Source organism: Lontra canadensis, unplaced genomic scaffold (genome assembly GCF_010015895.1).
Source record: "Lontra canadensis isolate GAN:19392208 unplaced genomic scaffold, GSC_riverotter_1.0 scaffold36, whole genome shotgun sequence".
Classification (NCBI taxonomy): domain Eukaryota; kingdom Metazoa; phylum Chordata; class Mammalia; order Carnivora; family Mustelidae; genus Lontra; species Lontra canadensis.
Window position 1 is genome coordinate 2,540,700 of NW_022631030.1, and position 25,825 is coordinate 2,566,524.

The following is a 25,825-nucleotide window of genomic DNA, read 5'->3' on the forward strand; positions in this document are numbered from 1 at the left end:
TGGAGTGCAGGGAAAAAACTGCCCTCTCATCAGCTGGTCTGTTGGCCACCCCAGCTGAGAAAACGCAGGTGCTTCCAGCAAGAATCTGTATTTGAACTTCTCTTTCTTTTGGTGTAAACTCTTTTAGCATCATGGGCACAAGAGGCAAGGAGACCCAGAGGTTCCTTACTCTTTGGCTGTCCCTCCTCTGTCCTGCAGGCTCCAGCCACCTGTAAGCTGTGTCTAATGTGCCAGAAGCTTGTCCAGCCCAGCGAGCTGCACCCAATGGCTTGTACCCATGTGCTACACAAGGAGGTGGGTGCTGCGGACCTTCTTCCTTGCCACTCCTTCTTTGCTGAGTTTTTCTCAAACATGTTGCTGTGTTGATACTCATCATTAATATCTCAACATGATGTTTTCAGTAGGTTGTGGCTTAAATGGCCAACAGAATTCAGAATGCTGGCAGCTAGGATCTCCCAGCTTCCTTTCCCCCCATTCTCTTTAGGGGACTGGGTGAGCAGCACGTCCTAGAGTACTGATAGGTTACTTTCTTGGAACACTGACAGTAAGACATAAGTATCTAACCATTGTTTCAAATATAGCATTGTCAGGAGACTGCTTAGACAAGGATGGAATCGGGAACCTGAATGTGAGATTAGTAAATCCATTAACAGAACAGCTTGGAGGTCTGCCCGTTGGGGATGATCTTCACAGACTGACAGGTTATTCCTGTGGTGGATTATGTTACTAGACAGAGTTAAGTCTCCCAGCAGCCGGGATGATTCCTTCTTGACTGTTTTCTTTTGTTCATTTTTATTTTCCAAGAGCCAGCAACTGAATTTACGTCTAAATTCTCAGGGGAGAATCCTGAATAAGATTTGAGGGTAGTGGTATCTGGAGGTGGGAACACATCTCGGCCTAAATGGATCACGAGAAGGGGACGTCTACCCCAGGTCTCCGACACAAAGCAGCGCCATACCATTCTTAGCTAATTGTTAATGGTCCCTGTAAAAAGAATAGATCCCCCTGCTCTGAAGAGTCTTTTGGGGGTAAGAGCCAATGAAATAGCCCATCTGGTCCCCATGGAAAGAGGCTGTCTGACATAGTCATGCCTTCCTCAGCCCTAGTGAACCTCGGTGGCACGCTCTCCCCTCCTTCCCTCATCTTTCCAGATAAACCTGAGATATGTCTTTCTTCCTTTCCAGTGTATCAAATTCTGGGCCCAGACCAACACAAATGACACTTGTCCCTTTTGTCCAACTCTTAAATGACGGACCTGACTGGGGAGGAAGAAGAGGAGAAACTGATGTGAACAGGAAGCGCGGGTTCAAGATTTCTAAAACTCTATATTTATACAGTGACCTATACTCATGCCATGTACATTTTTATTATATAGGTAATGTGTGTATAGAAAGTCTGTATTCAAATGTTCGTAAATGAAAGTATGTATATTATGCAGAAATGGTCTCTCCCCCTCCCCTTGCAGTTCCTTCGAGGGATGCAGATTTAGCTGATGTTTAGTTTGCCCTTGAAATTACGATATTCTTGCCTAGGGCTGTTTTCAAGTACAATATAAAAACCATCTAGGAAGCTGCTGTTGCTCTAAGGCCATCCTGCTTTGATTTGGCTCAGTCTCTAGTTCATTTTCTTAAGGCTCATGTATGCAGATTAGAACCCTGGTGCTCACCCGCTGTCCAACCAGATGCCTTGCTTACCGAAAGCCCACGGAAGCCCCAGTGTTGTTCTAGCCACTCGACGCCAAATGGATAAAATGAGACCGATGGAGAAAAAAAAATGTAACCCTAATAGTTTGAATTTCCATTGAATATTTTACTGTGTTAACGCTCATTATTTGCACATAGACATTAGGTTTACAGAATATTCCGTTTTACATCAGCAAATTCACAGTCCAAGAATAACAACATAACTGGGTCCCATTTCCCCCCATGCGTCCCGAAAACTTCTGTCCATCTGACTTCCTGGGTAGTCCTCTCTTTAGAAACTAGCACAGCCCACAGATCTTTCCTGGGCCAAGCCGTCCCTTGCTGCCACTGACTTGGCTTCCGATCAAGCTCTGACGGACCAACCTTGTGAAGGCCTCACCTCTTCCCCTTCACTTCTGGTCTCCTGCTCAGCTAGTCCCCCTCCCCACTGAAGGTTAAGGCAGTTGGTTCACAACCAAGTTGTTCGGTGACCTTGGGTGAGCTCCAGGCAGGCACTGGGGTGAGGAGATGTCTGTGCAAAATTACTTACAGAATGATCTTGGGATGCCGGATTTTAATTTTTGAAGCAAGAAAATTATGGGGGACATGTTTCCTGTCCTGGGAAAAATGGAGGCCAAAGTGATATGAAGGGGAGTTGGATTTTAAGTTTAGAAGTCATTTGTTCTGTAGATAGCTATCTAGAACAAGATCGCTTTCCCATGTCTGCTTATTGAGCACTTCCGGTGTTTAGGTTTATACCTGTGAAAGCTGTGAATCCATGAGAGCTTTGAATCTTTTCCTGTCCTTTTATCTGTGCTCCTACGGGAGATGGCTTCAGCTTTCTTCTCTTTTGGAATTAAACAAGGAGAAACCAAGTGTTAATTTAAAAAAAAAAAAAAAAATCAGCTCCATGGGAAGAACGTTGTTCTATTACCAACAGCTCAGTTTTTCCCCTTCTGTGACCTGGAAATGCTTCCTGGCACTGGCAGTACTGTCAGGGTAGCAAAGCCTCTCCCTTTCAGATCCAATTACATTCCCTGCTCTCTTTTTTTTATCTTTTCCTTCTTTGTCCTTCATCCTTGCCTATTAGCCTCTTAGATGCAGTCTTTCCCTTCTCCTGCCTTACTTGCTCAGGCTTGTTGACTGGCTTCATTTTCAGGAGCTGGACTTCCCAGGACCACATTGGCATCTTGTGGGGTGATTGAAATGGCCTGAGATCTCCCCTCTGTAGAGGTCAGGTGACCCACTTCTTTGGTTAATGAAATCTTAATGTTCAGTTTGTAGCTGTCATGAGTGGAAATGTGGCAAAATGGAAGACTGGTTCCTTTGTTCTTTTCATTTGGGGCATTTACTTTTTCTCTTGTAATCAAAAGATATTCTCTCTCATCAACTTTGCAGTAGCCTTCAGGCCACCAGGAGTGTTTTTCAGTATTCCCTAAAAATCTAGAAATTAGGAATGGGTATAAATGCTATTCTCTTTCGTTTCTACAAATATTTGAAGCCAAAGGAGTATAGAGAGAAGAAAGGAATAAGTGGGAGGGGACTTAACAGCTTCCTAGTAAAAGCCCCTTGAAAGCCAACTGTAGCAGGGGGACAGATGTTTGGGGTGTGTGGAAGTTGGGGCCTCACTGTTGCTCTCTTCTCTGTCTTGTTCGGGATCAGTCAGAAGGCAACATTTAAGTTTTGGGCACCCATGTTCTCCCTTTTCCCTCTGTCTCCTGGCCTGCAGGGGTAGAAGCCATGCAGATTGGTGGGAAAGGCCTCTAATGCAGTGAGTAGAGGTGGGACAGTCACTTTTCAGGAGTCGATTCTAAAAATAGAGATATATAATATTTTTACAAGCAAGAAACTGTTGCCAAGATTTTTTTATATATATATATATACTTAGACTTAATAGTTTCAGGATAGAAAAGAAGCAACTGTAAAAAGAAAAGTACGTACAAGTTAAAAAAAAAAAATAGGATAGTGGGACTTACTAATGAAGGGGTTGAGTTTTATGCCCTGGAAAGAGCTGGGAAAAAGCCAGTTTTCCCCAACATGGATAGAAATTATAAAGCAGAATGTGGCGTTTTCATTACATGGTAGCAATTCTGGAAGTTTTATTTACACGTAAGTTCCGAGCTGGAAACAAGTCTCCAGTCTTCCTGACAGTCTTTGTGGTTAGGAGGGGGTGTTCCCAGTCGTCCAAAGCAGCACCAAGATCAAGGGGAATGAAGAGAACCCAGATAAAGAACTGTGACTCAGTATTCTTTTTTTATTGGTTTATGGCTTGTGGGCAGCTGGCCGAAGCCAGGATCTCCAGAGGCCCTCCTGTATTTCCCTTCCCCTCATCAGGTAATTCCACACTCGGCAGGCAGGTCCCATACCTGGAAGCAGTGTGTTGACAAGTTAGCAACAGGACCCGGTGGGTCTACTAGAAGAATCACGTCTTCCACTAACACTGGTATCAGAGTTGACTGTGTTAGAACTGATGGGGAGGAAATGAACTTGGTCCCCACTACCTAGCCCAAGAACCAGCCTGGGTAGACAAGTACTATTTGGAGTGGGGAGTAGAGAGTAGAATAGGGGAGAAGGGTGGCCTCCCCTGAGGGGCTCTGGAGGTGAAGGAAGTACGGAAGCCCTGGGGCTGCCAGCCTTTCTCCAGCAGCCTTGTTACCGAAGGCAATGATGGTAGAGCCAGAAAGCCCCGCGGTCCGGACACTGGGTATAATACTAGTGCCACTGTGGGGTGCGAAGGTAATGGAGGCGACATCGGAGAGGGGGAGAAGGTGATGAAACAGCTCTGTGTTGTGAGGAGATCTTACTGCTATGCTCAACTGAACAGGAAGAGATCCGGGCAGAGGCACCGGGGTACTTGTACCTATTGAGTGAATCTGGTAGATTTTGCCTGTGAGGGTTAAATTAGAGAGGTCTCCTGTCTATCCCTCTCGGCACCTCAGCTGCAGAGCTGCAGAGGAATAGGGATTTGGGGCAGGGAATGAACACGTAAGCAGGAAGACAGAGCCCAGCCCTGCTCTATTTGCTGTGTTCTAGTTGCTTCCTCCTAGGGCACTGGGGATGGGGTGGGAAATGTCAGCGTTACATATCGCGTGTGGGGCAAAGGGTTCTGGTAGAGACAAGTGCAATCTTTCAGGTAGAAATTGAGTTGTCAGATGGAACTTCTTAGTGGGCACTTTTCATTTAAGAGAGTTAAAAAGAGCTTTTTGGCTAGGTAAGCCCTTCTTCCCAACTCACTTTTGGTCAGGCTACAACCACAGAAAAGAAAACACTGGGCAGCAACACCCATCTTCCAGGATGGGCTTCTTTCTTGGAGATGCCGTCCGAAACCGGGACTGGCAAGTGGTCGTGGTTCTGCCTTTTCTAGCTCCAATCCCCTCTGTTCCCTGTCTTTGTGCTCCCTCTCCTCTCCTCTTCCAACTGCCCCCATCTGTACAAATATTCAGTCTCATTATTTTTTGTTTAATTCAAGAGGCAATCTTTGTACCAATGTTAGGCTTGTTTATACAGTCCCTATTACTAAAGCAAGTAGCAAACGGTGCATCCGTTCCTACTGACGTGGGCCAGCAGGGAAACGACGTTGGCCCTTTCTCCACAGAGAGACACACACTGGGGTGACGTGGCTGTGATGCCGCTACTTCTGGAACTAAGAAAAGAAGAATACTTTGGGTCGGAGAATCCAAAGGGGCGGTGGGCAAAGGTTCAAGGCTCAAGTGTCCAACAGCACAATTTCCCAACTCAGGCCTGAGGTGCCCAAGAGTATTCCCGCCACCAGAGTGCTTCTTTCTTCCGTCTCCTGTTTCCTACAGGTGCCGCTCCTGTAACCCACCTTGCCCGCTTTTCCTTCTTTTTTGTCAAGGCAGAGGCATCTGGTGGGTAGGTGAGGGTCTCAGGGTGCTCTGGCCACCAGTGCCATCAGTGTCTCCCACTTGTGACCAAAGTGAACCACCAGATGCGGCCCAGGGAAGCCTCGGTCTCCTGCCCCTGGGCCGCCTCACTTCAGCAAAGAAATGTCATCAGCAAAGTCATCGTGTTGATGGCGCAGGCAGCGGAGGCAGCGCCACTGGCACACCATGAGGCAGAGCGGCAGCATGAAGAGGGCGCAGATGGCTGCCATGACGTAGGCTATGGTCATGAGGGTCGACTCGTCTGTCTGTGGGATGTTGTAGCCACAGTCCTCCATGTCCGGGGTGATAAACGGGCCTTCCACCGCCGCCGTCCTGAACTCATCGTGCACTGGGGAAAGGGCAAACGCGAGTGGGCAGCTCTCATCGTCACACAGCAGTTTGGGTCATACGACAAAAAGAACTGCCCGGTAGGCCTTGAAATGAGCCCGAGGGGAGGCTCTAGTCCCTCCTTCCTCGGAGATATTTAGGAGCCGGCCAGAAAAGCCGGGCTAGGTAGAACCACGTCTCCTCCCAGGGCCCTGGGAGCAACAACCCTTTCCTGTGTAACCAGGCGGTAGGAATGGTACCTAAAGGTCAGTCTTCTGAGTTGACCAAAAAGACACCCCATGTATGCCCAGTACGCTCACCGGCTTCCGCCGATACTACTCGCAAGACCCCGCCGCCATTCTGGAGGAGCCCTCAACCCCATCGGGTAGCAGCCCACAGGGTCACTGCTGGCTCGGCCTGCTGCCCAGGGATCTAGAGCTTCCCTAGGGGCTGAGGTGGCTCTGGGTCTCCGGCAGAGGTTACAACCCGGGCAGGCCTCACCACGCCAGGCAACACGGACAGAGCCCGAGCTGGGACGCTAGCTCTAACAGTGTGTTGACTCTGCCTTGAGGCAACTGTGACTACCTCCCAGACTGACGGGCCCGGGGCTCCTAACTGCCAGACAGTGAGAAGACGCACAGACGAGCCCACACCCTCCTCCCTGGCTCTCTTACCGTGACAAGCACTGACAGCAAAGCCGATTCGCTTTCGGGCCCGATCAAAGACGACGTAGAAGCCCTCCATGATCACAGCTCCCATCACAGTGCCCGTGGAGGACTGTGAGATGGCGAACTTGTAGCAGTCATCTTGGGACGTGGCCACGTCTTCCACTGGCCGCAGGTATTGCTAAGGACAAGCAGTCCGAGAGGGAGAGGATGTCCTCCCCTCTCCATGTCTCCCCCGACCCCCAGCCTTCTAGGTATCTGTGCTTAGGGGGTGCTCTTCCCTCCACCATCCCTGAGCTCCGTGGGCTTGCTTTGTGCCTCTGGACACTGCTCTCTTGTCTTCCACCTTCTGGGAAGACACGCCGGCTCCCTGCCTCCCCGTGGGAACCTTGCCGTCTTCCTGGGACCCCACCGACTCCGACTGGGGACATACCTGTGGAAGGATGGTGATGCGGAAGGACTGATTGGTGACCTCGCCCATTAGGTAGAGGGAGATGACCGGGAAAATGTTCCAAGGGGTGGTGCCTGCCTGCCAGCACACCAGCTGCTCCCCCAGCCAGAACCCGTCCGGGAACTTCTCCGTCTGTGTGGTCAAGAAAGGGTAACTGAGGAAACCACCTCTTCTGCCATCTCGCTTCTCTTGCTCTCAGATAACACTGGGCCCTCTTTTTGCTTTTCTATGGAGTGTCCAAACTCGGGAAAAGTACACTGAAACCCAAGAATTAGGGGAACAGAGCTGGAGAGTAAGGCCAAAACTCTGTACCAGGGGGCCTGTGTGATGAGCACGCCAAGGCCCGTCAAAGACTCGCTCTGAAGACATTGAAGTAGAAGGATCTAAGGGTAGACAGCTTGGCTCTTGCTGAGGGCTGTGACCTTCACGGACTTCCTCTGACACTGTATCATCTCTTGTACCCCTGACCTGAGTCCCACTGACCGAGGAGGCTGCCTTGATGGATTTGACGGCAGCTTCAAACACTTTCTTGGGCAAACGAAGGTTGGTGGTGCCACTATCCACGATGCTCTTGTCGTAGTTGTACTAGGATGGAGAAGGGAGGGTTAGAAGAGTCAAAAGCCTTTTTTGATGCTGGGCTCTGGCCGGAATCGTAAGGGTAGATCTGACTGCTTAGGGTGGCATCCTGGCTTGGCACTTCTCTTAGGATTATACCCTTGGGCAAGTTGTTCAGCCTCTGTGCCTCAGTTTCCTCATCTTTAAAATGAGGATAATAATAGCACCTACCTCAAAGAGTTATTATAAGGATGAAATGAATACATGTGGAGCGCTTAGAATGGTGCCCGGCACGGAGGGAGCATTCTGTAAATGCTAACTCTTAGTATCTTGGGTTGGGCAGACATTCTCCAAATCTTGAAAATAAAATTACCTTGTATAGTGCTTTTAACTTTTCATAGTTCTTTAATATTCTCATTGAACATACATTAAGAATCTAGGTAAGGAAGACCCAAACGGTTGAGCTGCTGTTTATTGGGTACTGCTGTGTGCCAGGCACTGGGAGAAACACTTTATTTTTCTGTCTTCACCACAATCTCTGGAAAAGCTGTTTTTCCCTCTGCTTTGCAGATGAGGAAACTGAAACACAATCTAGTAACTTGCCTGTGGGCACATAGCCAGTAAATGGCAGAGCTAGAAACCTAGGTCTTTCCAGCTCCAAAGCCAGATGCTTCCCCTGCATCATTCCACACTGCCTGGCACAAGACTTGCCCAGGGCCGCCCAGCAAGGTGGTAACTGGAGCCCAGACATGCTTTTTTCCCTTACCACACCATAAGCCACAAGGTCCCCGTGCAAGTGCCCTGCCAGTCCCTAGCCCCCAACCTCAGGTCCTGCTGTGTTACTGTTACCATTAAGCTCCCGATTGTTCTGGGCTCAGCCCCCAACTCTTTCTGCAGGTCCTGCTCCTCTGCCTCGTCCTCCCAACCTCATAACTCAGGGTCTGACCTCATCCTATGTTGCCTCCCCCTTCCCTCTCCCTGGCCCCCCTTGATGGTGATACCTCCTTGCAGTCCATTTTCAGGTCCTGCCCGTTGATCTCCACCCGCACAATGATGACCTCGTAGTACCACTCCCGCCGGATGGGTGTGTACCAGAGGCTGCCCGTGTACAGTGAGTGGTCGATACCCCCGATGATCTGGAGACAAAGGGAGGCAGGTACCCGTGTCCCGGCACAGAGGGACAGCAAGTCACCCAGAGAGCAAACAGTGAGATCAGAGATTTCTGGGGGGTAGCAAAGCCCTTCACAGGCCACCTTTCTTACCTTCCTTCTTCTGATCAAATCTTGTCCCAAAGTGATTTGTAGTTTTTTAAATGTGTTAAGAATATATCAGGGGAAGACTTTACAGAATTTTAAATTATTTGTTTCAGAGTCTCACAGCCCTCAATATAAAGTTATTTAAATCCAGACTGGCACAATAAATGTTAAATGAATGATTATTTGCTTCTTTTACAAGTTTTATTTTCTCCGTGTGTTAGAGATGGAGAACCATTCACCAGTTATCCTAATTAATTAATAAATAGACTTTTAAACTCCTTCCATTGCTGCCTTCTGCTCATCAGACTGAATCATCTTAATTTGAGAGGTCTTTTTTTTTTTAAGATTTTATTTATTTATTAGAGAGCATGGGGTGGGGGGGCAGAGGGAGAAGGAGAAGCAGACTCCCCGCCGAGCGGGGTGCCTGACATGGGGCTCGGTGAGCAACCCAGGTGCCCCAGAGGTCTTATTTACATTTCCTTTGAAGTTCCCTAATCTCATCCTTTCCAAGTTTACCATAGGTACCTGGATTCCTTTCTGGATAATGCAAAGAAGAAAAGGATAGAAAAAGAAAAGTGGAGGTGGCGAGTTTAAAGAGGTTTCTCTTGATTCTAAGTAGCAGAGCCCAAGACTGTGCTGCAGCCTTGGTGGTGGGGGGGAGGTAACCATCCCTCTTCCCAGGGCTAGAACCTGCCCTCTCCTAGGGCGTACTCACCATGCTTCCTCCAACTGAGGCTAGCACTTCCGACTGATTGAGCGGGAAGCCTGCGCCACAGAGCTGCAGGGAGAAGAGGTTGGGAACGTGGGTCTGCTTTACCAGGGAGTCAAAGAACGGCTCCAGGGAGTCATCGGGCTGTGGCAGAAAGAGACAAAGAGGGAAGCCTCACACAGAGGGCCCTAATGGAGAGGCCAGCTTCCTGCCTAAACGGGAAGGCAAAAGCAAAACTCGGGCGATGTTCCTTGGCAAAGGCTATCTTGAAGTACTGAGATTGGCAGAGAGAGGGTTAGCAAGAGACACTGGCAGTGCAAACAGGAAAGATCTATAGGATCTTTGATCCCCATATGCTTAACCTGTTTCAGGTCTGGGGGTGGGGGGCTCCCTTATTCTTAAGATATTGAGAGTCAGTAGAAACCAGAGCCTAATCTTGTACCTGTCAGAGCATCCCTCACTATAGGCCTGACCTCTGCAGGGACGGGATTCAGACTGCCACCCTATCCCCACTAACTAATCCTTTAGGCTGATCTGTGTCCCTCCCTTAGTCAGTTCCCCTTCTCTCCAAGCCCATCCCTCGGTTACATGCAGGGTGCGGTGCGGACACAGTGTCCGGGGCTCGGCCTCGCTCCTCTCACCCTGGCGATCTCAGCATAGGCCAGCCCCAGGATGCCCTCCCAGTTGGAGCCATTGATGAAGAACTTGTCTGATTCAGTGATGGCAGCGATGTTGGCGCGCACAGTGACGTTGGGGCCGTGGGGGATGCTCACCAGGTCGGTGCCCAGCTCCCCCTCCCACTTGCCCTGGGTGTAGGGCACATACACGCCCTTCCGGAGGTCCCGGTACGTGCTGGACCTGTGGAGAGGAGGCAGAGGTCTGTGGAGGCATGCCACGACCCTGGCACGGGGACCCAGCATCTGACCTACTCCAGAGGCCTCACCTTATCTCAGGGGCATCCCACATAAGATAAGATGCTTTCAGGCTGCTCAGTAGAACATCCCAGATCCATCACCCAGAACAGAACATAGAGTAACCTTGCAAACAGATGAGGGAGCTGTTGCTGGGGCTCACCGTCCTGCCTCCACAGCTCCTATCCCTAGATCTGAAGCTCAAGCCCTGCGGGGAACAAGCCTAGGCTTTGTGTATTGTGCCCATGGCCGCAGAGGGACAGCTAGAGGCATCGCTTCCTCCCCCCGGCTTCATCGGGCTCCCAGAGTAAAAGAGCCTTTGACTGTCGCTGCCTTGGGACCTGGTGGTACCATCTGAGTGGTAGAGAAAGCGCCAGGCGGGAGGAACGCGGAACTTCTACAGCAAGTTCTTCCTCTTTGGAAGAGCTGGCACCGCATCTCAGCAGAGCAGGTAAGTATTAACACACCACTTGTGTGGAGCAGGCCTGTCGGCACGTGACACCTTCACCTGTGCCTCACGGCACCACGACCCAGGCCTGTGTGTGCGCCGGGTGGGGCAGGGGGCAGTGGTAGGACTGGGACCAGGAGCTGGAATGAATCCCTCTCCTGGGTCCTCACCGTGCCCTGCTCCCGGCCGGCCTTCTTCAGATGGGGAAGTCAGAAGACGCGGCAGGTGGCTTTGGCATCTGCCTACAAGTCCAAGTATGGGACGTAAGCCTCCCCTCACAGATTTCCACACACAGAGACGCCTCAGACATTAGATGTCTTCTCGCCACCTCTTGTGTTTATGCTAAGGAGGCTCCCACGTCATCTCTATGCCTCTTACCTTAAAAACTCACTTCAACCCTCCCTTCCACCAGTTAGCAAAATCTGGCTGTTGGAACCCTGGGTGGTGCAGGGAGACATTTTAGCTGTTGGGCCCTGATACGGGTCCAGGCCGTGGGGCTTATGGAAGGCTCTTCCTCCAGTCTCTTGAACTGTGTGATGCCACCAGGAGCGGCCCCTGGGTGAGGGCACAGCACAGGGAGCAGTCACGGTAGCCTGCTCCGCCTAGACCGCCTTGGTCTTGCCAGATGCCTGACAGCCCCTGTGGGGGCTGCGGGGTGGGGGTGAAGTCTCCATGTCTCCCAATTCAAGCAGAGACAAGACCCTGAGATGGCTCTGGGAGCTTTGGGGCTCCTCTCCTTCCTTCTTTCCCTCCCCAAGGGAGCTGCCCCATCTCAGTCCTGAAGAACTTCCTTCTGGCCCCTCAACCTACCCTTTCCCATAGTAGAGCGCCTCAAATCCCCCCTCTCCACTCTTTCTTGGACAGGATCTGAGGAGCTAGTCTTTCTCCCCGAAGACCTCCCCTGACCCTTCTGGGCCCTGGATCCTTGGGAAGGGTTCTTCTGTCTAGCTCTCCCCAGGACTCACAGCTGCCTCTGGTAGTAGCGATGCAGGAAAGGGTGGGGGGCAGCCCCCACTGCAAAGTTACTGCTGCCTGTGTCCACGAGGATGTTGAGCTGTCGGAGAAAGGGGAGAGAAAAATGTTACCGACATGAGGCTCTGGGCTCGCTACCTTTGTTGTCCTTTATGCCACAGCCAACAAAGTCTCCCTTTGGAACGTCCAGGGAGAAGCTTCTAGGACGCAGGGCTGGACAGCCTAGTGCCTGCTACCACCATGACCACAGGCAGAATGTGGCATCCCCGGACACCCTCAGCATGGCCTTGTGCCCGCTCCTGGCTTCCCTGTGGAATCCTAACATTGTCTGTGTTGTCAGAGCCGCACTATCTCTGCATGTGTGGGGGGTTTCAGTCCTCTCTTCTCTCTACCTTCAGACTGTCCTTACTTCAGGTACCTGTCCCAATCCGTCTGCAAGCTCACGCCTTCCCTCCTCTGATCCTCCTAGGAGGCATATCACCCAGCGGGCAGCTGGGCTCGCATCCCCGTCCAGCTCGGAAATGCTATTCTAGGAGCTGGCACTGGCCAGGGAAGCTGCAGGAACCAGGACGGCCTGCAGGTGCCACATGTTTCTGACCCTGCCTGCCAGAATGTGGCTCCCCACGAAGGGCTCCCCTCCTGTCTCAGAGGTGACATAGGCCTCTGAGTCCTACTATCAGAAAATAGGAGGGAGCCAGGAGCCCACTCTGCCATCGCGGTGAAAACCCATCTTGTCAGGGTCCTGGGTTTTGGCTAAATTGGATATGGATAGGTGTCTTCCCGGTGCCCCTTGCTGTGCAGCTCCTTCTAGCATTTCTTCTTTCTTGACCCTCCTTTCTCCTTCAATGGCCTGATCCCTCCCTCCGTCGGTCTAGAGCCATTTTTTGAATGCCCCTAGTATCCTCACAGGCAAGCCTGGAACCCTGAGAATTCAGCCTTCTTTTTCTGACTTTTCATGCCCATCAGCTCAGCGGCTACCTTGACCTCAGGGCCCTTTTACTCCCTCGTCCTCTCCCCTCAGTGCAGTGAAGTCAGCTGACCTCAGTTTTGGTGCAGGCTCTGACCTTGTCACCTTGGGCAGGTCACTGTGCTCCTCTGGGCTTCAGTTTCCTCCTCCCTGCCAGATCCTCGGGCTCCTTCCTGCTCTCAGTGGTCCCTGCGGCTCTGCAGACCGCACCTCCCCCAATGCCTGCGAGGGCCTCCTGCCTCCCACCCCCACCAAAGCGCCTCCTCTCTTCCCCATGGTGGCCCAGACCTCTGACCCCACCCCGCCCTCCTCCCCAGCCCCCTACTCCTGGCCTGGTTCCCATTTGCCTGCCCGCCCTTCTTCCCTGTCTCTACTCCAGGCCCTCTCCAGGGTCTCCAAGTGGCCACCAGCTCCAGATGCTGTGCTTTCAGAATCAATAGAGCTGGAGGCACAGAAGCTCAGATTTCAGTCCACCAGGTTAATGATTAAAACGGCCCCCCCACCCCCGTCCCAGCAACCCCTCCCCCACCTGCCAGGACTCTGCTCCCAGCCCTAGGGTTGGCCTAACATTCTTCCAGGGATCCCTCCTCTTACTGGACCCCAAAGAAAGAGGGTCCCCAGGGCTGTGCAAGAGAGGGCTCCCTGGAACGTGTGCCTGACAGGCTCCAGGAAAACACAACCACCTTTCGCTCTGGCACAGGGTTTTTTTCTGAGGCCCCAGCTGGTCCAGGCCTCCCCACCACTCTCCCCTCCTGCAAACCACTCCGAGCCAGGAGGCCCAGCCTTTCTCAGCTGAGGAAGGCCTCCCACTTCCTCCTCCTCAAAGCAGGTCAAGCCCACCCACCCTGACACTGGGAGTTCAGGCCCTGTCTGCCCGCCACCCCCTCTCCACCCGCCACCCAAAAATGAGAAACCAAAACAAACAGCTGAGATTCCCTCCTGAGCAAATGGCCACCTGTCTGTTTGCTCTTTGCAAAGTGCTCCTGGCTTCTGGGAGAAGGGATTCCTGGTCTCGTCCTTCTAACATTTCTTACTCCAGCCCCAGGCAGGTTTTCTCCCCCTCCGGCTCCCAAGGAGGCCTGTCCCAGGGCAGGGGCCTTAGGCAGCTGAGCCACTACTCATCCTGACACGGGGCAGGTAAGGGCAGCCTGGAAGAGGAGGGTTAGTGGTCGTAAGCAGGGGACACCTGGCCTCTTACTGCTCGGAACAGGGACTCTCAGAGGGGGCCTCCCTCATCCCCACAGCCAGTCCTTGCAACCTGCCTGTGGCCTTGTCCACCCGTCCTTTCCTTCGGCTGGCCCTCCCCTGCTCTGGGTGGGTGCCCGACCCTGGGAACTACACCCTTACCCTCCAGTGGATTCGCTGCCGTTCTGCCCCCCACCCCGATCTGGGTTCCTCCTGTTGGCATTTACAAATGCTCAAGTCTGTCCATTAAAAACCTTCCTCAATCTCACCTCCACCTCCAGCTCCCCTCCCCTCCTTCACAACCGAAGTTCTCAGCCAAGCTGTCTTCATTTCTTCACCTCCCACTCATTCCTCAATCCATCCCAAAGCCCGTTCTCCGCTGCCCCTCCCTCCACTATGAAACAGCCCTTACTACAGCTACCAGAGACGTCATGTCACCAAATACAAAAGGCATTTTCAAATCAGTCCTCCTCTGCCTGTGAGGACGTCTCCCTCCCAGAAACACTCTTCCTTGTCCCCCTGGCCTGTGGGTGTCCTCCCACGGCTCTGACCAGATCTCCTCTGTCTTGCTTTGCAGGCTCCCTTCTCGAGGCTCGGGCTTCAGCCCTCTTCCCTGCAGGCTCTGGTCTCCCTCAGCCACCTCCCCTGTGGCCGCAGCTCCAAGGATCCCCTACAAGCCCATCACTCCTAAGCTCAGAGCCCTAAGCCCTTTCTTCCCCTTGGAGCACCAGAAGCACAGAGCGTACTCCCTCAAAATCAGGATGTCCAAAGCCGACCTTCCACAGTCCCGCCCATCTGCCTTTTCCCAGTGTTCACTGTGTCAGTGGATGGCGTCACCATCCATCTGTTCTGTAAGTCAGCAACTGGGGGGACATCCTAACACCTTCCTCTTCTTCACATCTCTACCCGATGCATCAAGTCCTGTCCAACTAACCTTCTCAAAAGTCTCATGAGTGTACTCATCTCTGGCCAGCTCCCTTGCCGCCCTGGGCCACTTTCTGGACTATCACAACAGCTTCTCGACTGGCCTTGGCAGCGTCCATCCACCCCTGACCTCTCCAACCTGCCTCTGCGCTGCGGCTGGGGTGGTCTTTTCTAGGTACAAATCTGACCGTGTTGCCTTCCGTGTCAATCATTTTCCTTTGCTACTAAAATAAAAATTTAAAGCTTTGGCATTTCCTACGTGGCCCTTCATTGTCGGGTCATGGCTGGACACCCAGCCCAGTTTGTTCTCTACGCCCCAGACCCCTGCCCACCGGCTACACCTGCCTCTTCACAGGTCCTCAGACCAGCCACAGTCCTCCCCCTGAAAATCATTCGCTCTGCCCAGACCAATTCCTCTCCGTTGAGTGTGTCTTACTCATCTCCCACCATCCCGCGGTCCAAGCTCAGAAGGGACGACTTCGTAAGAGGGAAAGACCAGGTCAGACGCACTTATGAAAATGCTGCCATACAATGTGTCACTCTATAGCTTCACGTTAACTCTCACCTCCCTTGTATCTAATTTTTAAAAATTCCCCATTGTATCCCCAGTGGGTATCACGGTGCCTGGCAGAAGGGACAAAGAGCTAGTCTGTCCTGCTTGTTGGGTGGCAGAGATGCCTCCGGGACTCCCCAGCTGTGGGCCTTCTGAGGTGTGGCTTTAGCTCAGAGCTGTCTTCCCTTTGCCGGGGCTGTGGTTTGACATGGGAAGGGGACGCAAGACTTAGGGTCCTGGAGCCATCTTCTTCTCCATCCCTTGGGGCCAGGCTGACTTGGGAGTCTCTGCAGCTCTTGTATTTAGATCCCCAGAGGATCACAACCCAGGGTCAGGGCTAGGTCACAGCCAATCACTTAACAAACAAATGTGTCCCTGGGGGCCTATGAGGGATGGTGACTTCTTGGGAAGTGTTAACAAGCCCCTTAGGGAAAGGTACACCTGCCCATTTCACTAGGCAGGCCAGGCTCCCCTGGAAGAGTTTTCAGCAACAGATCTTGGGTGATGAGATGGGTGTGCTGCCAGTGAATTCTGGGTAAACTCTTTGTTCCCCAAATCTCACCTGTCTTGGTCCCAGCTCTCACTAGCAGACAGGGACAGCTCAGATTATTCTGGATGAAAAGAGCCTTTGGGAGTCATCTTTTGGTTAGCCTAGGGAGATTCTGAAAGATCAACTCTGAAAGATCTCTAGTTACTAAGATCCCAACCTCTCTTCGTAGCCTATCCTGGGGCCCTTGGAGGGAGCTTTTTAACTCTAATTCTTCCTATCAAAGAGGGAGTCTCTTTCCTTCTATGTGGGCCTCTGAGTTGAAGGGGGGAGAGCTCTTACACACTTGTCTAGCAGAAGCTGAGATGTAGAAGGCTTTCTTCCATTTTATAGAGAAGGAACTGACATCTGGAATGAGTGGGCAACTTGATCCGTTCTACACAATGATCCACACAGCTGGATAGGAATCCACGGGTTCTAGGCAACTCCACATCTGGTCTTTCATGTCCTTGACCTTCCCGTCTCTCACTTGGAGAGGAAGTATATGGTAGATTGCTACACTAAGGAATCACACACCCCTGTATCCAGGCTGTTGTGTGATCTCCTGACGTTGACGCTAGGTTTGAGCATGTGACAGCTCTGGCCAATGGACATCAGCAAAGGAGGAAAGCAGAGGCTTGGGGAAGGCCTGCACCCTGGGGATTCCTCTTGGAATGCTACCCTGAGACTCATGGGGAGAAGCTCCATCTTGCCTCCTTGAGGATGAAAGCCTTTATGGAGAAAGAGGTCCAACGGACCCCCTGCTCACCTACCAGCTGAATGCAGCCACGTGAGTGAGCCCAGATAAAGACCTGGAGAAGAGCCACAGCGAACCCACACAATCCTGGAAACCACTGTGACTCTTGTTCCCAGCCACCAAGTTTCAGAGTAGTTTGTTACGTAGCATCAGATCCCAGATTCACCATCCAAATTCAATCTTGAAATCCTTGTCCTTGGGGGCATCTCACCTACCATAGGTCAACTCCAATGAACATTTCTCACCACTTTTCCCCCTCCCTCACCATGCTTCTCAAAAGCACAATGATCTCAGCTCTGCACCTTTGTATATGCTCTTTCCTATGCCTGGAATATTCTGTTTTGGCTAATTCTAGTCATCTTTCAAGTCACAGTGTAAATATCCTTTCTCCCAAAGGTCTTGCCCTGATGCTCCCAGCCTAGATAAGGCGCCTTCTCCTGCAGGTCCACTGTACTTCTTGTATATCACTCATCAAACCTTTAACCATTTATGTAGGGCACTTGGGTGGCTCAGCGGGTTGGGCCTCTGCCTTTGGCTCAGGTCATGATCTCAGGGTCCTGGGATCGAGCCCCGCATCAGGCTCTTTGCTCAGTGGGGAGCCTGCTTCCCCCTCTCTCTCTGCCTACTTGTGATCTCTGTCTGTCAAATAAATAAGTAAAATCTTTAACCATTTATGTAATGTCTGTCCCCCATACTATGAGCCCCACAAAGGTAGGGAGCATGTTTGTACCCTTATTATCTTACCCATCCCTAGCCCTCAGCAGGTGCTCCATAATGATTTTTTCCCTGCACTGACAGTAACTGCCTGATTTCCTGCAGTTCCCTGTGACCCTACAGACTTCAGCTATTCCTTCTCAGTCCCACGTGCCTCGGACGGGTGGTTTAATCTGGGACTGTCTATGGTGACAATAACTGATGCCCACCATAGCCACGACACTGGCTGGATTTTCCACGCGGGTTCTTAGACCAAGGACTTCCTTGGTCTCAGAGCCTCGAGTCAGCTTCACCTGCTTTCCTAAGTGGATATCCCCAGACCTGAGCTTGCCCAAGGCTGAGAGAAGGGGGCAAGGAAGGACGAGAGGAGCCTAACGTCAGCATCTGGGAGAGGCTCAGGGCCAACAGAGCACACAGCTCCTGCCTCCAACTGACTCCAGTGGTTGGATCCCGTCCAGGTTCCCTCCACCTGGACCAAATCGGCTGACCCACTGGAAATCCTTTCCCTGGACGGATCCTCTGCCTTCCACTTCTCTCTCCAGGCTGAAGCTGGTGACGGATACCTGGGGGTAAGCAGGCTCCCTGGTGCCACTTGCCCTACTTTGGGTTGTTTTGTTTTTAGGGAATTCTAAGGTGGCAGGGTCACCCCAAACCTTATTTGCTTGTCCTTTTAGACAGGATGCTGCATGTCCTCCGGCGTCAAACCCAGCTCAAATGGTATTTATGAAGGCTTCCTATTCAGATGATATGATGGAGATGAATAATCCAAAAATGTCCATGTCTGTTCTTAAAGAACAGATATACAACGATGGTTTTTCAAACTTTTTTCTTTCTTTCTTTCTTTTTTTTTTTTTAAGCAGCAGAACCCTTTTCCAACCTTACGCAGGATCCCACGTACCAAAGAGAAAAGAACAAGAGTTGTTCTTTTGGAGAGAGAGGTTTTACTTCCTTGGTCTCTGTCCCCTCCCTGCGGTGGCTCTTCATGCAGCTCCCCAGTGCCCGCAGGCTCCACAGAACCTGCCCGGGCACCCCCAGTCCGTGAGGTCTCACAGCAGCTACTGGCTCCCTGCTTTTCACCGTCAGACAGCAAGGGTCTCCTACTGTCTAACCGTGTCCCTGTGCACAGGTTGCGGTGGCTTTAATCTTCTCTTGGTCTGTCCTCAGTTGAAAAGACAGCTGATCTCTGGCAGAAGCCCAGTCTCCTCCAGGGCACCTGGGTCATGCTCGGTACAGGCTTGTTTGAGCCATTGGGAGATGCCATCGCTCATGCCTCGTGCCATTTGGCAAAAAGTCTACAGGCACTGGAAAAGAGTTGGTGGCATTCACCAGCTCTGAGAGGCCAGTGTAGCCCAGACACAGGGTCTGGGTGGGGGGCACGGTGGGCAGTGGAGAGAGTAGCCACAGGTTGCTAGCAGTCCAGGAGACCTGCTGACAGGGGACAGGCTGGCATGGCAGAGGCACAGAGCTCAGCCAGATTGCTCTGTGGTTTTGTCACAATCTTGAGAAAAAAAGCCCAGGGAGTCCTGGTTCCCCCAGTCAGCCCCTAAGACTACTGATTCCCCATTCTCCTCAGAGGGAGCACTGCCTCCCTCTCAGGAACCACTGGCTACAGCAGATGCGCACGTGGCATCAGCAAATGCTTCCCAGCCTTCCGGGCCCATCCTGCCTGGGGCAGCTCTGGGCAGCTTACGGACTGGGAAAAGGGTCTGGCTCCTGCCCAGACCTCTCCACTGCCCAGGCCCCAAAGACAGATGCTCCCAGAAGAGAAGTTAGTGGTCAGACATGGCAGTTTCCCTGAGAGTGTTTCTCTCCCTGGATTTTCAACCAGAATTTTCTGCTTAGATCTTTATTGGAGATACCCGAGAAGGGTTCCTGACCTTCTACTTTAGTGGGAGGTCCCAGTCTTTCCCATACCCCCCACTCGCAGCTGAACTCTTCCTCTCCTGACTTGGGGAGGCAGAGGAGAAGTGTGTGAAATGACAGTGTGAGGGTCCTAGCAAAGCCCTCTGTGCAACCTGTGGGGAGCTGCAGTCTCAGGGACGAGGTGGGCAACTTAGAAGTGGGATCTTGTCTAATCTTGCTTTGTCTAATTTGGATAGTGGCTCTTTGAGGTCAATGGTTTTCAACCTTTTTGGTATAGGAAGGAAGGAAGGAAGGATGGAAGGATGGAAGGATCTGGAATTCCACTATATAAAAACAATAAAAGTTGACTTGCAAGCAGGGAGAAGGGGGAGGGCTTGGTGATGGGAGGTATGAAAGGTCCAAAGTCTTGCCTCATACCTTCTTCCTAACCTCCTTCATCCTTGAGGTTCTTCTATAGAATCCCAGAAATCATAGTTGAAAACCATTTGAGGGAGAGGCAGTGGAAAACCACTTGGCTCTTCTCAGTTTCCAATACCCTGAACCCTCATTTTCCTACTTCTCTGAACATTTTCTCTTGCACCGTTGAGTCCCAGTCTACATTCAACATTCTTTCCCTAATCATTGCCCCCCACTTTCCTCTCTCAAACAACAAGCCCGTTTGTGAACTTGGCTTCCAAACCATCTCTGCAGGTGACTCCAGAGTCTACCTGTCAAGTCTTAACATCTCTCCTGGTTTCCGGATCCCCATGCTTAGCTAGCTGCTGGATCCATCGACAAGAATGGCCCGCTGGCATCTCAAAGGCAACCAACATGTCCCAGACTGGAGAACACAAGAAAGAACCCAGTATTTAGACTTGGAATCCAAAGACCCAGATTTGAACCCCGGCTCTGTTTTCCTTAGTTGAGTGTCCTTGGGCAAACCCCTTAGTCTCTCTGAGCCTCAGTTCCCTTACCTCCCCACCCTCCACCAAAGGACACACTAGTACTTATTCCTTGCAATTAAAGCAGAATCATAGGCATGCGATCTTGATTAACCTATATTATGCTTTAAAAGTTCGCTCCTTTTGTTGTGTTCCAACAACCTCTTCTCTTCCCTCTCCCTCCCCAGGAGCACAGAACTCCTGGTTGAACTGCCACGTGAAGGCTGGATCTCTGAGGACCTCCCATCCTTTCTGTCCTCCCTGCCATCAGCATCTTTCAGGCCCCTGGGCCCTGAGTCAGGTCTTAGTCTTGGGCTCTAGACTATCCAGCTACGTTCCACCCAGAGTTGTTTTCCTCGAATCAGACCACTGCCCTTCTCATATACTCACTCTCGCCTGCCTGCAGAATACAGCCCAACCTCCACGCCACCTCCCAGCACCACTGCCGCAACTCCCAGCTTCTCAGCCAGGCTCGTGCATCCTCTCTTCATGAAGCCTTTCTACCCCCCACTCTCCAAATAGCAAAGCTTTCTCATCTTTCTAGGCCATACTCAAATGCTACCTTTTCCAGCAAGCCTATCCTAACACCCTGTCAGTAGTAACTGCTTCTTTCTTTGCACTTCTAAGACTCACTGTTCTTCTTTTTGTACCAAATGCTTTTGGTCTTATATGATATTTAGCCGTTCATATGTCTGCATCTCACCAAACCCTGAGCTCTCCAAGGGCGAGGGCAATGACATTATTTTTCTCTTCTGCACACAGTAGGTGCTCGACAAGCATTTGCTACACTGCATTGACTGCCACCAGATTTCAGTCCTAATAACCATCATTATCCTGGGTTTGGAGACTGAGGCTCATCCCATTAGAATGAGATGATATCCTTTCATTTAAGTGAAAAGGATGAAATTGCTTCTTTCTCCCAGAGCGCCAGTCCTGCACTTAGAATTGCCCACCATGAGTTCTATTTAGATGTCTTACATTTTATTTATTCACTCGCTCAGTGTTTTTTAGGTGCGTGTTCTGAATCTGCCGCTATCATGGATATGAAAGACAAATAAGACACTGCAAAAAAAAAAAAATCTTTTTAAAAGAACTTGTTCTCAAGAGCTTGATGTTCTGGGAGGGAAACAAATAAAAAAACCAGTTATAGTATGTTCTATAATACTATTTAAGTCTAGTAAGGACACGGGAGCAGGTGTCATGGGAAAATGAAAAGGAATGCTCTTCTCCCTCTCCTGTCCCCCAGACACCCGGGCAGGTGGCTGGGAGAGTATCTGGGATCCAGATGACAAAGGGTCTCAGCTTACAGGCCAGTCTCCTGGCCAACTGTTTAAACTTTCACTCCCCATTTCTTTTGCAAGAAGGGATGAGACCATTTGTATATATTGCAGGAATTACTGTCAAGAAGAAAATGATGTAGAACATATTAGAAAACTTTACATAAACTGCCACCACAAATACAAGTTATGTATTTGTATCCGGCAACCCCTCCTGGCAGCTCTCCGGGTCCCTCGGATGGTCTTGTTATCTTCCAGTTCAGCCCAGATCAGGATCGTGAAAATCATCTCATGCCTTCCTCCTCACCTGTCACACCAGTGTCCCCGAATCCTGTGTCTGGCTGCCCTGGGACGTTCCCGCACCCTGGTCTTCCCTTCCCTTTCCGTCTTACTACGGCCACGTGCTGTCCTCGTGGTGCCTCACACCTGGACTGCTGTGACAGAGCCCGTCACCCCCGTACCTCTCAGTCCCATTCCTCCTCAAAGTCAGATGTCTCTTCCTCAAAGATTGCTTTCTCTATGTCAGCCCCAGTACAAAGAAACTCAAGCTTCCCCTGATATCTGCCAACCCCAGCCCAAACTGTAGAGCTTCATATTTAAGGCTTCTGGTGATTTGGTTCTATCCTCTTTACCCAGACCTGTAGCATTAATAGGACTGGGTTTCTTGCTGTCTCCTGAGCAAATGCACACGACTCATTCTCTCATTCGCTGTGGCTTCCGGTCCCAGGGACCCAGGCTAATGGTGGGGAAGCAGTGGACATTCGAGTTAAGTGCAATGACAGTTTGATGGGATGGATGCCACTTCCCCGCTGGGAACAGCCTCCCCTCTTCTAGCCATCCTTCAAGACCCGGCTCACAGCACACCTCCCCCGGGGAAGGGGGAGGTCTTCCCTGATTTTACCTCCTGAACACCTATAGTACTCACTCTTTGTACGACGGCAGATCAGCGCTTCTCAAAGTTGAGCGATAACCCCCCCGACCCCGGCCAAATTCTAACTCAGTAGGTCTGGGATGGGGCCAGAGAGGTTTGTAATAGATTCAGTAGCGGGGGTCTGGGAGCCCGCCTTTGGGTGCTGCTCTGGATAACCTTGTCCCGGCACTTACACTTCCATGCTCTACGCTCCTTATGGGCAGAAAACTTATCTCCTGTTTCTTGGTGGGTCAGTTCTCAACCCCTGAACCTAAACACCTGGCGTATAGAAAGTGCTCTGCCCACCAGGTCCTCATCTGGTGCTCACAACGGCTCCACCAGCTGAGAAGAAAGGGCCCCCTTCTCAAGATTGCTGGGGAGAGAGTCAAAGTCACCACAGGGTACAGACAGGCTGGCGCTGGCTTGGGTTCCCAGCCAAGGGGTGAACCAGAGTCATTCCAACTGTGGGCTCCCTGGCAATGGTTCCTTGGGCCAGTTTTGAACCATCGGCCCACTTTCCCTTTCTAGGAAGGGAGGGGAAGGAACTGACATTTGTTGGGCAATTACTCTTGGCCAATTTCTGGCCCAGGCCGGGGGATATACATATAATCTCAGGGGTCCAGTGAAGTCTAGTACCTGTCCCCTGAGTTCCATATGTGTGACACGTGGTGGTCCAGATCATCCAAGCTCTTAGGCTTCATTGCATAGCCCAGAAGAGACACACATGGCTGGAGAAGTTAGGGGAAAGTGACTTCCTATGTACTAGAGGTCAGCTGTGTGTCTGGGTGCATTGTTCAAGGTGATTTCCCCTACACAGTCCCATTTAATCCCTCACGAGAACCTTGCAAAGGAGATCCCATTTCACCCACTTTGGAGACAGGGCCCTAAGCTCAGAGAGGTTGCAGAATTTGCCCCAGGCCACACGACTGAGAAAAGGAAAAGCTGTGGGTTGGTGCTGGAATTCCTGGTCTGTCAGGTGGCTCCACAGCCCCTTTGTGTGTCCATGCCCCAGGGTATAAGTCCTTGCATCACTTATCGGTAGCAGACACTGGCGGGCAGAGGTGTTGCAGGTCTCCAAGTCCCCCTGTTATCTGATCATACCTAGCCTCCTGTTGGTCCCCGCTGCTAGGGGCCTATGGTCACCCTGATTTGAGCCTTTCTGGAGAAGTTAAGGTACACAGGAAAGAGAAGGGGAAGTAGGGGAGACCAGAGCCTTGCATGAGCTGGGAGGTGGGAGGCAGGCCTGGGCGGTGGGGACTGGGAAGACTTGCTTCTGTCAGGTAATTGGGGAATGGAGGTTTGTGTTTCTCCCAGATCCAGGGTAAGAGCTGTCTGAGAAGTTCACAGAAGTGTGGCTCTTCCCTCTCTGCTCGTAAACACACTCCCACCTTCACAGACCCTCCCAAGGGCAGGCCTCCCAGACACAGATCCCACAGATCCGGGGAGAGGGGGTTGGCTCAGCAAAGTGCAGGCTCAGATTCAAGGTGACACACACCAGCACATACAGAACCGTCCCGCTATCCGCGCCCAGGCCCACCACCCACGGAGAAGGCAGATGTGCCCCGGGGGCAGCCCCAGCACCCCACCCACGCAGGCACAGAGGGTGCAACCTCCACCTGCCACCTTGCAGGTACTGCGGAGGACTGGAAGGATGGGGACAGCTGGCGGTGTTTTCTCCAACCACTCCACCACGCTCCCCCCTCCACACCGCCCCCCCGCGCCTATCGCCTCATAAAGGGAGTCGCTTTCTTAGAAGGGGGCTCTGGCTCCTGGGCTGTGGTTAGTCCTTTCCTCAGGCTCAATTCAGTCCCCTCCGGCCTGTGCTCCGCAGCACGGGGGAGCGGGAGGGGCTGGAGTGCAGAAGGCACTGGGGGAGGGGGAGGAGTTGGGAGGGGCTGGGGAAGCAGGAGTCTGTCCAGGGCTTCTGGGCTGGAGTGGGGGTCAGGAGGAGCCGGGAAACCTCACTTTGCTGTCCCCGTGCCAGCCCAGACAGTGGGAGCATGGGGCTGCTCCAACTCGTGCCAGGATTCCTGGGTCCTCAGGGTGCTGCAAATGTTGGTCAGAAGCCCAGGTTCCCGGAACACCGGAGGAGGTAAGAGGGTTGGGTGGACCAAGATCCCCAGTGCCAGGGTTGGGAGACTCAGGCTTGGCAGGGCTGACACCTGTTCACAGTGCCCCTATTGCTTGAACCCTCCCCCCAGGCCAGGCTCTCCCACGGAGTGTTTCTCTGGCCCCAAATCCTTACTGAGGAGTAGGTGTGTGAGGCTGGGGCAAGGGGAGGGCAGTCAGATGAGTGAGGCAGGGAAGCCTGTGAGGGGAAGAGAGGTGGGAAAGGGGAACTTTGGGGGTGACTGCTACCAATCGGATCCCAGAGGAAACATCTGGGAGATGGTCCCTCCAGTCCACACCTCCCGCCCATTTTAGCAGGGGGGCCAGCATGCTGCACCCCTCCCACCCCCATGCAGAAAGGAGGGTAGGGCTGGCCTGGGGAGCTTACCGTCTGCGGGGGGCTGCCCACGGTCATCTCCACGTAGTAGCCCTGACCGGACTTGCCCCTCAGGTTGTCCACCATCTCCACAAAGCTGCCCCTCCGGCTGGGCTCCTCCGGCTCCTCCGCGGTCTCCCGGGGCAGCCGAAGCCCCAGGGGGGGCGCCCCCAGCCCGCTTCGCAGGGGCAGCCGGATGCCGGGCTGGGAGCAGCGGGCGGGCAGCACTCCCCAGCCCATCCACAGCAGGAGCCAGGGCAGAGCTTGGGCCATGGTGGGCCTGGCCTCTGGGGCCCTCTGGGTTCACTCCGGGACCACGGCCGGCCCTGCTGCCGCCCTCAACTCCGGGAGCCGGTGGTGGCTGCTCAGGACAGTGGGCTGCGAGGCATCAGGGCTCCGGAGCCTGCAGGCCCCTCGCCGGCCCCCGGGTGCAGGCTGTGGGGATCAGATAGGAGAAATCCGCAGAGAGAGAGGGGAGGAGACGGATCCGAAGCCGGCTACATCTGGCCAGTGGCGCCCAGCCTCAGCAGAGGTCTGGGAGAGGACGGCTCGGCCCCCCCGGGCGGCTGGGAGGGGCGGGCATGGCAGGTCGGCGGCCGCGGGCTTCTCGGTCCTCTGGCTGGCCGGGCGGCGGGGCAAGGCGCAGGGGCTCCAGGCGCCCGCAGCTGCGTGTGCTGGTCAGGCCACCGTAATCCAGCTCCCAGCTCCTAGGCAGGCTGGGGAGGCGGAAAGACTTGTAGCGGCGGCTGTCAAAGCCAAAGGGTTTTCGCTCTTCCCTGGGATCGCTGGGAAGTGTAGTCTTCCCATGGCCGGCAGCCCAGCTTCCGGGGTTGGCGAGGGGTCTGGGATGCCCTCTGCCGAGGCGGAGTCCATCCTGCAGGACC

General features: G+C 52.6%; 2 protein-coding genes across 5 annotated transcripts in view; one reads left to right on the plus strand and one right to left on the minus strand.

Moving 5' to 3' along the window:
• Positions 1-1,805, plus strand: part of RNF214 (ring finger protein 214) — a 43,648-nt gene extending 41,843 nt beyond the window's left edge. For all 3 annotated transcript variants that reach the window (XM_032868580.1, XM_032868582.1, XM_032868581.1), the window contains exons 14-15: positions 199-294; positions 1,185-1,805. In XM_032868580.1, coding sequence (XP_032724471.1) covers positions 199-294; positions 1,185-1,250 — 162 coding nt within the window. In that variant the 3' untranslated portion in view covers positions 1,251-1,805. The remainder of the gene's footprint in view (positions 1-198; positions 295-1,184) is intronic.
• Positions 1,806-5,673: 3,868 nt separating this feature from the next.
• BACE1 (beta-secretase 1) lies at positions 5,674-25,272 on the minus strand. Of its 2 annotated transcripts, none has more exons than XM_032868585.1 (9): positions 24,954-25,272; positions 11,854-11,942; positions 10,171-10,387; positions 9,536-9,673; positions 8,566-8,700; positions 7,493-7,594; positions 6,992-7,141; positions 6,568-6,739; positions 5,674-5,915 (listed from the first exon to the last, which is right to left on the minus strand). In XM_032868585.1, the coding sequence occupies exons 1-9, from the start codon at positions 25,212-25,214 to the stop codon at positions 5,674-5,676; spliced, it is 1,506 nt and encodes a 501-aa protein (XP_032724476.1). In that variant the 5' UTR covers positions 25,215-25,272. The 2 variants fall into 2 exon arrangements, with proteins under 2 accessions (XP_032724476.1, XP_032724475.1); XM_032868584.1 differs by having other exon boundaries at positions 10,303-10,387; positions 24,954-25,214.
• Between the last annotated feature and the right edge of the window lie 553 nt (positions 25,273-25,825).

Coding starts and splice junctions, on each gene's coding strand:
- BACE1 (XM_032868585.1), bottom strand. CDS start 25,214: ATGGCCCAAGCTCTGCCCTGGCTCCTGCTGTGGATGGGCTGGGGAGTG. Junction 7,595..8,565: donor TGAAAATGGACTGCAAGGAG/GTATCACCATCA, acceptor TCTCCATCCTAG/TACAACTACGACAAGAGCAT. Junction 7,142..7,492: donor CCATCAAGGCAGCCTCCTCG/GTCAGTGGGACT, acceptor TTGACCACACAG/ACGGAGAAGTTCCCGGACGG.